This window comes from Topomyia yanbarensis, chromosome 3, assembly GCF_030247195.1.
Source record: "Topomyia yanbarensis strain Yona2022 chromosome 3, ASM3024719v1, whole genome shotgun sequence".
Lineage (NCBI taxonomy): Eukaryota > Metazoa > Arthropoda > Insecta > Diptera > Culicidae > Topomyia > Topomyia yanbarensis.
Window position 1 is genome coordinate 373,533,812 of NC_080672.1, and position 15,239 is coordinate 373,549,050.

At 36.8% G+C, this 15,239-nt stretch overlaps 3 protein-coding genes across 3 annotated transcripts; 2 read left to right on the forward strand and 1 right to left on the reverse strand.

The window, feature by feature from the left end:
* Positions 1-990: 990 nt before the first annotated feature.
* LOC131692534 (protein lethal(2)essential for life-like) lies at positions 991-1,788 on the forward strand. The gene has a single exon (XM_058979646.1). It carries the CDS (start codon positions 1,156-1,158, stop codon positions 1,699-1,701), a length of 546 nt encoding a protein of 181 aa, XP_058835629.1. The 5' UTR covers positions 991-1,155; the 3' UTR covers positions 1,702-1,788.
* A 4,805-nt stretch (positions 1,789-6,593) lies between these two features.
* Positions 6,594-7,362, reverse strand: LOC131692525 (protein lethal(2)essential for life-like). The gene has a single exon (XM_058979632.1). The coding sequence runs from the start codon at positions 7,275-7,277 to the stop codon at positions 6,687-6,689; it is 591 nt and encodes a 196-aa protein (XP_058835615.1). The 5' UTR covers positions 7,278-7,362; the 3' UTR covers positions 6,594-6,686.
* A 2,941-nt stretch (positions 7,363-10,303) lies between these two features.
* Positions 10,304-11,055, forward strand: LOC131692537 (protein lethal(2)essential for life-like). Its single transcript, XM_058979649.1, has one exon. It carries the CDS (start codon positions 10,433-10,435, stop codon positions 10,970-10,972), a length of 540 nt encoding a protein of 179 aa, XP_058835632.1. The 5' UTR covers positions 10,304-10,432; the 3' UTR covers positions 10,973-11,055.
* Positions 11,056-15,239: the final 4,184 nt, after the last annotated feature.

Here is a 15,239-nt window from a genome sequence, read left to right on the forward strand (position 1 = left end):
ATTGAAGCTTTGTAGGGTAGTTCAAGAAAATACTAGAATATTCACGAGTGCTGTTCAGATTATTTACAGGTACAGTGAGTTTATTTATTCATCACTGGACAAAATTTAATGGCTGGGAATGATATTCCGTATGTTATAAACGCTTATTTTAATACCTTGTCGGAAATTGTATGCATTCAAATAACCGTCAGGTAGAACTCACGCTTGGGTCAACCAAGCTAAATAATTACATTTATTCGAAAATGTTTAGAAAAGAATGCGGATAGAAATTAACAAAGTATTGATCCTTCAGAAATCAAAACAATAGGTTATATATTGAATAGTAACATTGTTCGACGCAGTGTACTCTCAGTAGATAAACAATAGATTTTCATGTAACAATCAGTTCTGTCCAGCGAAAAAATGGTACAATATATTGATTTTAAATGTTACTGTTCCTACGATTAAAATGTATGGAATGGAGAAAAATCAATTTTTTAATGTTAAGATCCATAATCACACCGCCCTCCTCCATTTTTACTGTAACAGTCGATTTTACATTGTAGACTTTGCTGTAAATTCTTGTGAAAATTACGGTTTCGTTACAGTTCATTTTTATTTCCTTTTGATAAGCCGAATCTGTTGAATAATTAAAACGAGCAATTTAATTAAAATGCATTAAAATTCCCTTTGTTTACAATAGTAAAATAGCGCGCAAAGTGGGCGCTCTCCGAAAGAATTCATCCATGCGAACGAATTACGAATTGTATCTCAATCCGCAAACTCACAGTTTCCATGCATATGTGAAAGCCATTCGTAGGTTTATCCCATGAACACTTTTGGTGAGCTGTTCGTAAACACATTGATATAGTGAGTGACGCTGAGTCACTTTGCTACGCAGAAAGTTCTCTTTTCAAGCAGAACCCACTGGGCCATTCGTGAATAGTCTAGAAAAATCGCGTCGCGTGAATGCAACCTCTTCTTGTGTATTTAAAATCGAGCGGAACTCACTGCACCGCTCAGTATTAGTTGAAGTTGAAAACAATCAGCGTACGATTTAGCGAACGAGTTGTGTAGAACCGAACGCACATTCAAAGTGCCTATAATTAAAAAAACCTAAATCTAATTTTGTCGTCGAAAGATCGAAAATTGAAACGTGTTGATAGTGTAAACGAAATGTCGCTAGTTCCGATTTTGTTCCGCGGATGGTGTGACGATTCATGGGATGTTCCACCCAGACCATCGAGCATACTAGAGAAATATTTTGGCCAGGACATTTTTCCCGACGATCTCATTCTGGCAATCGATCAAGTTCCCAAGCGTCGGATGTTGAAACGTCCACGGTTTACCACGGTTGATCGCCAAACCCAGAACAATCATGCAGCCGTAAAGCACACCAAAGATGGATTCCAGGTCAGCGTAGACGTCCAACAGTTTGCCCCGGAGGAGATATCAGTGAAAATGGTAGACGACTACATCACGGTAGCAGGCAAACACGAAGAAAAACAGGACGAGCATGGTTTTGTTTCGCGACATTTCATCCGCAAGTATCGACTTCCTGAAGGACATGATATGGATAAAGTGGTTTCATCCCTTTCCTCCGACGGAGTTCTAACGATAAGAGCTCCCAAATTGGCATTACCGGAGTCGGCTACAGAAACAGGAAGAACAATTCCGGTAGAGGTGACAAAAGGACCGGTTGAAGGAAACAATAATTCCTAATTGGAGTGACAAATGAATAAATATATAAGACTGATTAGCATACTTGTTTTAAGCTATCCCCTTCGAATAAACTATGTTATTGTTAAAACAAGCTTTTAATAAAAATTTCAATTTTAATCAGTAAAATTGGCTTCATTTAATTTCTGGATTAGTAGCACTTTTCGTCCTCTTTTTACGGGACATCACGCAATACTAGGGGTTTGCTCAGAAACAAATAGTTTTCGTTTTTGGAGCTAGCGTCAATCCGGCGCTAGTTTAGTTCAATCACTAAGTGTTGGTGTCGGATTCTGATGAGACGTAGTCGGCACGCAACTTCCGTAACTAATTTAGTTTCATGTTATGTGCTCTTAACGCACAAAAGTGGACTGAAACAATTTTCTCCTTTGTGGAGAAAAAAAAACTACCCGAATTTTTCTCCACAAAGAAATATAGAATGGTAGAAATAGCAAGTTATATTAAAAATTTGGTTTTTCATTATTTATGGGTGAATGGAGCACAGTTGCAAGCTAGGCTCGATGGAACTATCCAAGTCAGTCTGGGATCACATACATTTGGAGCAACATCTGGTGTTGATTCAAGCTGTTCTCAACGGGATGGTACGTCTGTGGCCTTCGACTGGCATGGTCCATTCTCATTGGTTCAAAAGTCTTCATTGCTGGTTGGAAGATGTATACTCTTACAAGTGGATAGATCGATTCGCTTGGGTGGGCGACATGTGCATCCTGCTAGTTGTCAACTCTTTTGACCTTGCGTATGAGGCTAGTGCAGGACCTGAGAGTTGGATCACTATATCGTCGCTGTTGTGCTATCTTATGACAAACGCCATTTTGGGGTGAACTGAGTTAGATATGCCATGTTACTAAGTTTTAAAATCTCCATAAAGTCGCGTTTTCAGAATTTTGAAATTCTGCTGGGTTACTGAGATATAGCGAAACACGATTATGACAAGCGCCAATTTCTCGAGTGATCGAGTTGTGCTATCTTATGACAAAGAAAAAAGAGACAACATTCTAGGTTTGTTGGCTTGCTATAAGCCGAAAAGCTTATAGCAAGCCAACAGATGTCTCTGATGACATAGGTAATTTCTATGCAGATCAACCATAACCATTAGCTAGGTTCTTGTCTCGGTAGCAAAACTTTTCCTACCATAGTTTTTTTCTGGGAATGGTCGGCTTATATATTCATGATTATTGAACAAATTTCCTTTTGAGATTTCCACTTGTTTTGGAAAGTATACCGAAATGTAGTGATGGATTATGCAAGAACAACATTTGTTTCGTCTAGTCACCTGTCAACAATAACATTGTTTGATATACATTGTCTCTAAATTGTCAATGAAACCAATTTTTGTTCATTGTTTTTCCTGAATAAAGGAGGAAAATTGGAAAAACTTTGTGTTCTAATACCATCATTTTGTAACCTGATATTGCTGCTATCACATGGAAAAGTATGATATTGGACATAGTGATCTATAACGCATAATTTTACGAATCAGTTATAATTCATTTTTATATGAAATCTTCTGTACACATTTGTGACACGTCATACATATTTTATCATCAATACACAGTTATGACACGTATGTGAGCGACTTTGGTTTACATTTTAAGCACAAACTGTAAATATAGTCAACCGATCTTCGCACAAATCGAGAGTTTACTTCAGAAAAGATAGAAGCATCGAATGCCTTCTCCGAAAAGCTTCTAACATTTATAAATTTTCAGATATTCAATCTCAAACTTTAAAAATCGTTTTTCTCGAAAAGTGCTAAATGGCGCTTGTCATAAGATAGCACAACAGCGACGATATAGAACTTGTTTTTACGATTATTTAACTCGACAAAACACAGCAGCTCGTAAACATATTGAGTAGCCTTCTCGGGTCGGATGGATCTGTTGGAGTTGAACCAGATGGACATTCGTTTCTAGCAAACTTTATGGGAAATCGCGGAAAAATATATTTCTAAATTCTTTTCCAATATTGACTAGAACAGGGCTAATCGAATTCTGTTTTAGGATGAAGGTGAAACAGCACAGTTGTAGGAAAAAATATTTGCGAGTAAGGATTAATATTGCTAGCATTAGGTTTGTTCCAGTACATGGAAGTTACTCCCTGTTGCTCCGGAGCAAAAAGAAGAAGAAAAAAGAGAAGATAGTACAGGAACGATTTTCTCCCTGTTTGCTCCGGAGTACTTCCAGTTTCTCCTGGTACTGGAACAAACCTATTGCCACCGTACCCATTAACAGGGCCAGCGGGATACGTGGGTAGTATAGCTAGTGCTAACCATTCGAAAATTTTAAGTCTGGCACGCATGTTGCACGTTTTTGAAATTCCCGATATTCCTTGATTCCATTCGCACAGCCGGGCTGCAAGTTATATTGATATAATGCAAGCGTGTGTATTACGAACACGTATATGGCACCATTATCCCATTTGTATTGAACTGACATAAGTCAACATCTCAGCGGGCACACAAATTATGGGCCCCACTGACAGTTCAAATTGTTCTGCCTTTTTTGCTCGAAGCTCGATTTTCACTAGTCAGATACCTGAGATGACTCAATTGTTAGACATTTGTTAAAAAGCGAAAATATTGGATAACTGAATGAAGAAATGGTTTGTTTTGAATATGTTTGTGTCAAAATTCTCTTTGAAAGGAAATTCCGGACAAACCGTTACTGGATAAACACAGTTCATAGCAGTTAATGAAAGAGAAAACTTTTCTCTTTTGTTTACTACCAATGTGTGTGATTGGCGAGTAACGATTTGTCCGGAATTTCCTTTCAAAGAGTATTTTGACAGTTGGCTTTTAAGCCGTAATCATATGTTTGTCGAGAATTCCAAACGGTACATGTTGTCTCTTTGTTATTCTAGTCTCTTAAGGTTCAAAGAACTTTTGGTGAGCGTCTACACTACACGAATTGAACGCTAGATAGTATGCGTAGGAAAAATTGTGTACTGCTTTGCCGCCGATTTCTCCTATAAAGCATTCATTAAACTCTAAAAGAAGAAAATCAGTCGATTTATTAGATTATCAGGATTCAAATCATGCAAAATAGTTGGTGGAAAAACAATTGACCGGGTGGAATGGTGCTTTTGAAAAAGTGGTGATTATTTTTCGTCACACCATCAAACTATCCCAGGGCACACAACACAACTGCGCAGTGAAAAAACCACAGCCACTTTTTCAAAAGCACCTTCCCGCCGGGTCAATTGTTTTTAAACCAACCATTTTGCATGATTTGAATCCTGATAATCTAATAAATTGACTGATTTTCTTTTTTTAGAGTTTAATGAATGCTTTATAGGAGAAATCGGCGGCAAAGCAGTACACAATTTTTCCTACGCATACTACCAAACGCTCAATTCTAACACATGCTCAAAGAAAGTAACTTGAGCCTTAAGGTGTGACCATAAAGCCCTGCACATACCAACAGGTTCAAAGGTGAGCCGGTATCACACTCAGTTCGATTCGGTAATTTTCCAACAGCTGTGTAGTCAAAAAATTTAGAAACGCGACGTGTCAGAGTTGCATTGTAGTACATCGATGTGGTAGCGTTATCAATGTTTTATCAGTGTGTGGGAGAAATACGGTGCAGTTGGTACAGATGCATCATAATTACCATGATTATTTTGCACGTACAAATTATGGCCTGTTCATCCGTGTTGATTTTTTAATTCCTGGATAGAAGTTCATCATCCAATGAGTTGTTAAAGTCTGTAGGTATGCATGGGTTAGTGGGTACAGAGCTTAAAAAATGACATCCCTGTGTGAACTTGAAAGAGATACGAAATTCAATTCATGCCCACCGCGATGAATGGAATGTTTGGTTCGTTTCCCTCATCATTCGTTCTCACGACACAGCGCATTCAGGTTCGGATATGTTCGGCTTCAGAAGCGAACTGAATTTTGTTTCTATGTTAGCTCTGAGTGGGATTATCGAGCAAAAGTGCATCAGATAAAGATTTCGCAGTTCACATATGCTCGAAAATGTAGAAGATGCCAGCTTCTGCCTTCAAACTGTCCACATAATAACAAATTTATATATACTCTGCACTCAAGCATTCGATTCTGCATGAAATTTCAGTCGGTTGGAAAGTTAATCAATGAGGGAGGCGGTGAATCTGATTGTTGGTTTCGGTAAATGCAACCAGAAATAACAATGTAAGCTGAACAAGCCTTTGATCCGAGAGAATAAGTTGAACAATAACTGTTCAAGCCAATATCCAGCAAAATTGTTTGTTGGGAATTTACTATACTGAGAAATCGACGAAGTTGTCTAACCGATTTCGAAACCTAATATCCCATGATCGCTTGTACGCAATCAGTGTTAGGTTTAAACCCATCCTGGACAATAATTTACCCAAGATACGGCAATTGGTAGCACTAAAATTTTGATATCAATAATGCATAAATTCGCTTCACGCAAATACTTCGCTGAATCCTTTAAATTGGCAATGCGTCCTCAAATGTTTGACTAGCCACCACAACTAGACAAATATTGCCGGTTCTAGCGTGTCATGGCTAAGTACACGATCCATCAGTTTTTTCAGCGTTGCAACGCTGATCACTAACCCAAATGGGAGTCATGTAATGTTGAAACAATTCTCTACCCGATACAGAAAATATACGTGAATTTATATTCAACGGAATTTGTAAAAATGCTTGTGACAAATCTTTTGTGGACGGTTTTGATGGGGTGCCGGATAAGCATTTCTCTCTCTTATTAAGCTTTCTGTCATCCAAGAATTTAACGGGAGTAGATTCGATTCAGATTAAGGGTGATGACCTAAGTTCAAACTACATTGTTCAATTGGTCCAAAAGCATCAGACTCACAAAAAAATAATCTTACTAAGTTTCCTTCAATTAATAAAAACATCATTGAGCTTAACTAGTTTATTAACATGCTTTTTCACATTGTTGAAATTGTACTTATATGGCTAATGCATTATTGATATAGAGGAACTATTTGTTTAAAGGTTATTATTTGCCATTCGCCACCAACTTTTCGCTCTCTGCCGCTTTCTTTTCGGGTAATTTTTTCATCGGTTGTCCTGTCTGCACAATAGGGATAGCCTTCTCTTCAGCCGGAGGTGGAAGAGCTTTTTTCGGTGCAGTTATCGATAGAATTCCATCCGAAGACAACGAGGACACGATACCATTATGATCGTGTCCTGCTGGCAGCATATATCGTCGCACAAAATGCCTTTCGATGAAACCATGTTCGTCTTGCTTTTCCTCGTGTTTGCCTTCAACGGTGATGCACTTGTCGGTCGCCTTCACAGTGATTTCTTCCGGTGAAAACTGCTGAACGTCCAGATTAATTTGGAACTTATCACCTGTGATGTTGACTGAGGATCCGGAATCATTACGCGAGGCCAGATGTGTATTACGCCATGGACGAACGTAGCCAACTCTGGGACGATTCGCTCTGCTTGAAGCTGTGAGTGCTGTCAAAAGATCGTCAGCCGTAATTCCGGTGCCAAAATGCTGATCCAGGATTCGCGAGGCTCGTAGCGGACTGTCCAGGCAGTCATCCCACCAATCACGGAACAAAATCGGAATGAGCGACATTGTATATATTGCTTGGATTACACTGAGTAAATTGAAATTAACACTCGTTACAAATCTTTCACTTTAACGTTTTCTGTAGCACTTTCAAACAGTAACTGATGGTGACCTCGTGTGCTGGGTTCATTTTATACCAGCGTGAGCGCACTGCATTCAGCAGAGAATCCCCGTAGCGTAACTCAGGAAATTGCTAGAATGTGCTAGGTTCATTTAATACTAGCGTGAGTGCACGGCATTCATCACTGAAGCTTCGTACGTAGCTGTAGCTCAGGAAAATGCTAGAACCGCTATAATATTCACGAATGAGCGCAGTCCTGTCTATTTGAGGGCAGAGCAGTGAATCACTGTTAACCCTTTATAAGACAGTGGCAGCTATTGTAAACACATGACTATTAACAGTTCGTAAACGTTTGTTGCTCCTCAACATACTCTAAATGACGATTTGAGAGCACTTTTGTTGACAAAATAAGCTTCATTACACTGACAAATCGACAATGATCAAATTATTTTAAGATAATAAAATTTGTGCAGTTCATAATATACAGGGTGTTTGGTTCATGGTTAAGAATCTCTCGGGGGGTGATAGACTGCCATATTTGGAGAAAAAAATTGTTCTACACATACCATCAAATCTCAACCGTTACAGAGTTATTGAACTTTTTGTGTAAAAAACTTATTTGTCTTAAAATACCTCTAACTTTAAAAGTATACTTTGTATTTTAAATATTTCAGTTCCATTCGAAAGGTGAGAAAATTTCCTATTCAATGGTGTTCTCTTATTTTTTAAGAAATTAGTTTTAATTGCCTTTTAGCTGTAAAGTAGTTAAAAGTTTGTGTTTTTGAGGAGGTTTTTGGTAATTTTCTCGAAATAATGAAGTATGATTATAGCAATATCCATTATCCAAAAGTTGGGTTTTAGGACAGTTCAAAATTTGTTCTTGGACGTCATATTTCTATCTCTTCTCATTTCTTTGTAATTTCATTACTATACTTTTCCTGTAACCGACTTGCAAGTGCTTAAAAGACTCTAATCTAAAAAATATGCTTTATATCGTAATTTACAAGATTTAATTGGAAAGCTGAGAAAATTTCCTATCAGTGTATGTACAAATATCTTTTAGTTAAGTGTACTAAATGATTTCTTACTAACGAAATAACTCAAAATTTGTGTTTTTTGGAGAGTTTTTTAATTATTATAATTATTAATCAACAAAATTTATCGCTACTATTATTCATTTGATGCCCCTTAATGTTCTCTATAACTTTTTATTTGACACTTTGTCTATATCTCTTTTCATTTTGCTGCTATTTAACAGTTAACACAGCGTGACCTCGCCACAAATGTAGTGGGTACGAAATCGTTATTTTTGCATATGAAACGATGTGATAAAAACGATTTTGCGTCGAAACCAAAAGAGATAATTGAATGAAGTCAAAGAAAGAACTGTAGAACTTGCTGAGATGCATTATTTCCATGATAATAATGGTGATGTTTATTATTTACTATTTAAAGAAAATCAACGAAAATGCTAATAATAGCACTAACTTTAAACTAATTTACTTTTAAAAGAATACTAAATTCACTTAACTGAAAGGTATTGATACATTTTTCACTGTAGAATTTTCCTGGTTTTCGAATAAAAAGAAAAAAAAGTACAATAAGTGCCATAATTTTTCAATTAGAGGTGGTACTAGTGAAAATGAAATAAAAATATCCAAGTTGAATAACCAAAAATCGTGAAAATAAGAAAAGGTAAGTGTATCATGTCAAAGAACGAATTAAGCAGCTCATCAAGACTAACAATCTGAATTATTAAAATGATGAGGTTAACTATTAGGATTTTCAATAAATGAACGAAAAATCGTTCAAAATTGTTTTATTTTCAATAAATTACTTTGAAAAGGCTACTTAAACTCATTAGCTGAAACATGTGAGGGCATCACTCAATGCGAAATTTTCTCGCCTTTCGAATGGAACTAAAACATTTAAAATACAAAGTATACTTTTAAAGTTAGGGGTATTTTAAGACAAATAAGTTTTTTACACAAAAAGTTCAATAACTCTGTAACGGTTGAGATTTGATGGTATGTGTAGAACAATTTTTTTCTCCAAATATGGCAGTCTATCACCACCCGAGAGATTCTTAACCATGAACCAAACACCCTGTAGATTTACCTGCAATCCATTAAAAATATGTTTGAATTTGTGGTAGATAATACGTCAAAATGTTTCATGTCTCTATAAGCAACATGGAAAACATATTGCCACCAATGTTTTAGCACTGGTTTCAGTGCCTCTGTAAGGCAGTCGCAACTATAACAATTAATATTGTCATCGGAAAATGAAAGGGCATTTATATTGTCATTAATATTTTTGGGCTTTCAAGGTAGTGGCAATCTTTGTTGCCACCAAAATTAATCAATATTATTAAGCGACAAAGAACGCACGTGTATTAAACAATGTAAATTTTGAATTTTATTTTAAGTGGGACGGGACTTGCTGATAGATATTTTTTCTTTTTTTTTTTTCGTTCATTCTATCGTTCGTCGCATATAGCTTCTCTTTTTGCCTCACATAGTTTAAATGGTCTGGCTGCATTTGCATGTCTCGTCTCAGTTTTCATACTATGTATTGATTTCTCGCCTAATTTACACGGTCTGATAATAGAATAACAATGCTGCTGAGATTGATCCCTAACGTGTTGAAAGAAAGTAAGGTAAAGGTTACATAGAAACTGCATTACATATGCTTTAAAAAAATATAGGGCAAATGCTTTAAATTTCTTTGTTTAAAAATATACCTGCGAAAAAGCGTGCAGCTTGGCGTACAAGTGAGAGCTCGCCGACAGAATTCATCCATGAACACTTTTTTCCTCGTGAGTGACTGTGTATGTATGGAAAGTTCTTTTTCATGCAGAACTCACTGTATCGTTCGTGAAAAGTCTAGAAAAATCACTTCGCGTGAATGAGACCATCTCATGTGTATATAAAACCGTGAGGAGCTCACCACTCAGTATCAGTTGAAAACAAACAGCAATCGGCATACGACTAAGTAAATTAAAGAGTACTGAAAGCACCGTACGTTCAAGTGATTCAAGTACCTATACATACCAACTTTTGTCGTTAAAAGTTCGAAAAGTGTTGATAGTGCAAACGAAATGTCGCTAGTTCCGATTCTGTTCCACGGATTGTGTGACGATTCTTGGGACGTCCCACCCAGGCCATCGAGCATACTGGAGAAATATTTTGGCGAGGACTTTTTCCCAGACGAACTCATTCTGGAAATCGACCAAATCCCCAATCGTCGGATGGTGAAACGCCCACAGATCAACACAGTTGACCGCCAAGCCCAAAACAATCATGCAGCTGTAATGCGCTCCAAAGCTGGATTTCAGGTGAGCGTAGACGTTCAGCAGTTTGCTCCGGAGGAGATCTCAGTGCAAATGATTGACAATTTCATCACGGTGGAAGGCAAACACGAAGAGAAGCAGGACGAGCATGGTTTTGTTTCGCGTCATTTCATCCGCAAGTACCGACTTCCTGAAGGGCATGATGCGGACAAAGTGGTTTCATCACTTTCTTCCGATGGTGTTCTAACGATTAAAGCTCCGAAGCTGGCACTACCCGAATCGAAGACGGAAAGGAGGATTCCGATAGAGCAGACGGGAAAACCTATCAAGAAAACCGAGAAGAAATAATTTAAGTTACGTATGGATATAAGACTGATTTGTTTATAAACGCTTTTTTCAAAATCTCATTTAAAATAACGTAAGCCTCAAAACTAGTCTCAATAAAAACGTTATTTCCTTTTAATTAAAAAGCTTTAATTGCAATCCGAAATACACTTCATTTTCACTTTTAGAGGTTATTATGGCATTTAACCCTTATTCTTGTTTACGACGAATGCTAGATTCGAACGAATAGTAAGCCCGTTTGATTTTGCTGCCGTTAACGAGAATACAAACCAAACGAATTTCGTATTCGTTGTAAATAAGAATAAAGTAGTACTCCTCTCATGCAACAATAGGTTTGTTCCAGTACCAGAAGAAACTAGAAGTACTCCGGAGCAAACAGGGAGAAAATCGTTCCTGTACTATCTTCTTCTCTTTTTTCTTCTTCTGGTGGCAAACCGGAGTGAAAAGGAGCAAGATTTTCACTAGGTGACGTGACTGTGAGAAAAGGGCCCCAGAATTAAATTCAATTTGGTGAAGAATCTGCTTGACTTAGCAAAAAGGCTGAGCGGAACGTTGTCCCGCGTGATCGGAGACAAGTGAGTTATCGCTATTCCAAAACCGGGAAAACCATCCTGCGATCATAACTCGTATCGACCGAGTGCAACGCTATCCTGCATCAGGAAAAAATTATTCTTCGACATCTCGACAATTGGGTTCAGGCGAACGGCTTGCTATCAGATACCCAGTTTGGTTTTCGGAAGGGAAAGGAAACGAATGATTGCCTGGCGCTACTTTCGTCAGAAATCCAACACGCTTACGCAAAAAAGAACAAATGGCGCCTGTGTTCTTGTATGTATGTATGTAGGTAGCCACCATCTTAGCTTGAGTCTTGCTCTACATATGGCTCCATTTAACAGTGCGTCCTAATTTCGTTATCATTCTGCATTGAGCATACCGCTGTAAGAAGGGCCAAAAGGGAGGTGGCAGACCCGTAGGCAATTACACCTACTCAGTATCCCCGGGAATCAAAGGGTCTCCTTCCAACTTTATGATCCAACAGACTGAATGACGAATTTCGCGATACTTGTCAAGCTTTACACGGGATGGTTTGTTTGAAGAAGAGCGCGTCAAATTGTTTACAACTGTTGGAGAGAAATTTATCTGTCGCGAACGACGAACACTACCTTCTTTACCCCGATTGGCCATCCACTTCATTGTCCAGTTGTAACTTCAATCATGCCCTGATGCACCCTCCTTACCCAGTACATCATATGCATATAATGTCAAAATATGTCAATCAAAATATACCATATAATATAATATAATATAATATAATATAATATAATATAATATAATATAATATAATATAATATAATATAATATAATATAATATAATATAATATAATATAATATAATATAATATAATATAATATAATATAATATAATATAATATAATATAATATAATATAATATAATATAATATAATATAATATAATATAATATAATATAATATAATATAATATAATATAATATAATATAATATAATATAATATAATATAATATAATATAATATAATATAATATAATATAATATAATATAATATAATATAATATAATATAATATAATATAATATAATATAATATAATGTAACATAATATAATGTAACATATATCCGACATATATAGATAGCATCTGTGTTCTTAGACATAAAAGGAACATTCGACTCAGTTGACTTTGGTGTGCTCTCAGAGAAACTACCTACATTAATGTGATTTTTCGCCGATATCTAATAATTGTTTATACAATTTATTGTCAGCAAATCACATGCATTTTTCATATGGCGATTTGGCTGCATTCAGTAGGCTAAACAAGGCTCTTGTTTACGGTTCAAACGAGAAATCTTCGAAAAGCGGCTCTTGGAAAAAGAAAAAAAAGCAGTTTTTAAACACCGTTGCTAAAACCTTAATGAAAATCAATAGTAATATTCAACCAGTGCCAGTGGGTATTTTCAGTTTAACTTTAAACTCCTTTCTCTACAATTTTTACATGAATGACATTGATAATTGTATTGTTAGCCCATGCACTCCAATGTTGTTTTCGATTGAAAATCTTGAACCTAACCCAGGTTAATTGCTTCAAAAAGTTATTAATAGGTTTGTTCCACAGTTTATAAAGAACAGTTGCGCAAAGAATGAAGCCAAAAAAAAGTCTACCTATCGAGCACAATTGGAATCCACCTCTGATACCTCTGCAGCAAAGCTGGATTCTAATTTTGTTCGATAGGTAGACTTTTTTTGGCTTCAGTCTCTGCACACTCTTTGCGTACCTTTATATTAAGGCCTTTGGTTTGTTCCAGTACACGGAAGTCACTCCAGAGTAAACAGGAGCAAAAAATACTTGCTCCTTTTTACTCCGCATTGCTACCAGAAGAAGGAAAAAGAGAGGAAGAGCGTACAGGAACGATTTTCTCCGGAGTACCACTGAGAACTTACATACAAGTAAAGTTTTCAACTTGTGTAAGAAATAAAACTCTCGCTTTGAAATGACAACAACAAGTAGCAACTTGCCACTGGCCGGCGCTTCAATCGGCCAGCAATCGCTATACGGGATTTGTGTGCAAACTTGGATCCAATGGTGACTCACGTATGCGAACCTGTATGCGATGGTAAGTTTCAACGTATTTTCATTTAAATGTTTACACAGGTTTTTTGGGAAAGTTTGTTCCAGCTTATATGTCTGTTTTCTGTGGGAGTACTTCCAGTTTCTCCTGGTACTGGAGCATACCTAATGAGACTGAGTTGGGTTCTCGCAAAACCGCGGTGGTGTGAGCGAACCCGAAATATATTTCAGGTTAGAACTGATTTTCAGTTCAGTGGCGCATAACTTGGGTTCGGTTTGATAGCAGTTGGCTCCGAAACTGAGTTAGTTTCTGCCTCAAGCAAAAACGACATAAGACAACTTGCAGATTATGGTGAGGTTTCTGTTACAGCCTAGTAAACGAAAAGGCGGCTTGGCGGGTTAAATTACATGCTGGCGATCGGTAGGCTATTGAAGCTTTGTTCTAGGCTACCCGCCGCACAGTGATCACCTTCCATACAAAAGTCGGACAAAACCTCAAAAGTGGCCCGAATTTGATGAAAACTTCACATTAGGGTAATTTTGTGACGCTGAATTCATATTTGATGTTTATTTTTTGTTTTTTATTTCCTCAAAATTTTGGCACTTAGGGTGGTTCGAAAACTCAACATTTACAAATATAAAGTGCACTATTTCCAAAAATTCATTTTCAAAAAATTAGGTGCGGTGAATTTTTTAGCAGAACACACATTTTTTCAATTGTTGATAATGATAAGACACATCTATAAATTATATTGCGAACCCTGAGTAGTCAAAGGCTACCATGCGTCTCCTTCAGACGTATCATGAAAAACCACCTTTTTTCATACCTCGGGGCAGAAAGGGGCAAAACAAGATATTCATTTTCGGAAAGTACACTAATTTTCAAGTATCGTGAACAACAAGCGATCTTTCCGAACCGTTTCAAAAAAAGTACAGCCACTTTGAACATTATAACTTTAAACTATTGCTCGATTTATTATTTGTTTTTCATGTCTGAGCAAGAAGAAAGGCTTGTATCGACTAAATCTATAGCTATAAATCCAGCGAATAACCTTTCACATGAAATCAGTTTGACCCCAATTGGAATCTTAACTAAAAAGATATATGCATTTGAATAACTTAGGTTTGAAAATAGTTTTCCTCAGAATTTATCATCTATTTCACCTTTGAAGTCATGTAAAAAATCGAACTATCGTCCTCGGGACTTAATATTTCGAGAAGACTCTGTTCAACCTGTTAAGAAATAGAGAAAAATGTTAAATCATGAAAAATCAATAATAAAATTTTGAGGTTTTGTCCGGCTAGGAGACACTGTGCGCCGTAGCTTTCCGTTCACTGTAACAGTAATGTGGGAGGACCAAAAGCGATAAATAAAATATTGTACGTTTCATTGGAAACGAGCCATTCAAACATTTTGAAGCGACGAATTGAATTGGCACATTTGACAATAAATGCTGAATTACCCAAGTTTAATGTGAGCTAATTATTTACTTTAACTCAATTTGTCAATAAAACTGACTGAAAACTGTGCTTCTAATGTTTCGGGTTTTCGCATGTTTTATTTACAATAAGATTTTTACTCAAAATTGCATCGCTTTTTTTGAAGTACCATTCATCCCATAAGAAATACATTGCGACGAATCCTGCGCCGAATGGCGCTACGAATCTTGCA

What these genes read in the sequence shown, in the direction of transcription:
- LOC131692534 (XM_058979646.1), top strand. Translation starts at nt 1,156, where the DNA reads ATGTCGCTAGTTCCGATTTTGTTCCGCGGATGGTGTGACGATTCATGG.
- LOC131692525 (XM_058979632.1), bottom strand. Translation starts at nt 7,277, where the DNA reads ATGTCGCTCATTCCGATTTTGTTCCGTGATTGGTGGGATGACTGCCTG.
- LOC131692537 (XM_058979649.1), top strand. Translation starts at nt 10,433, where the DNA reads ATGTCGCTAGTTCCGATTCTGTTCCACGGATTGTGTGACGATTCTTGG.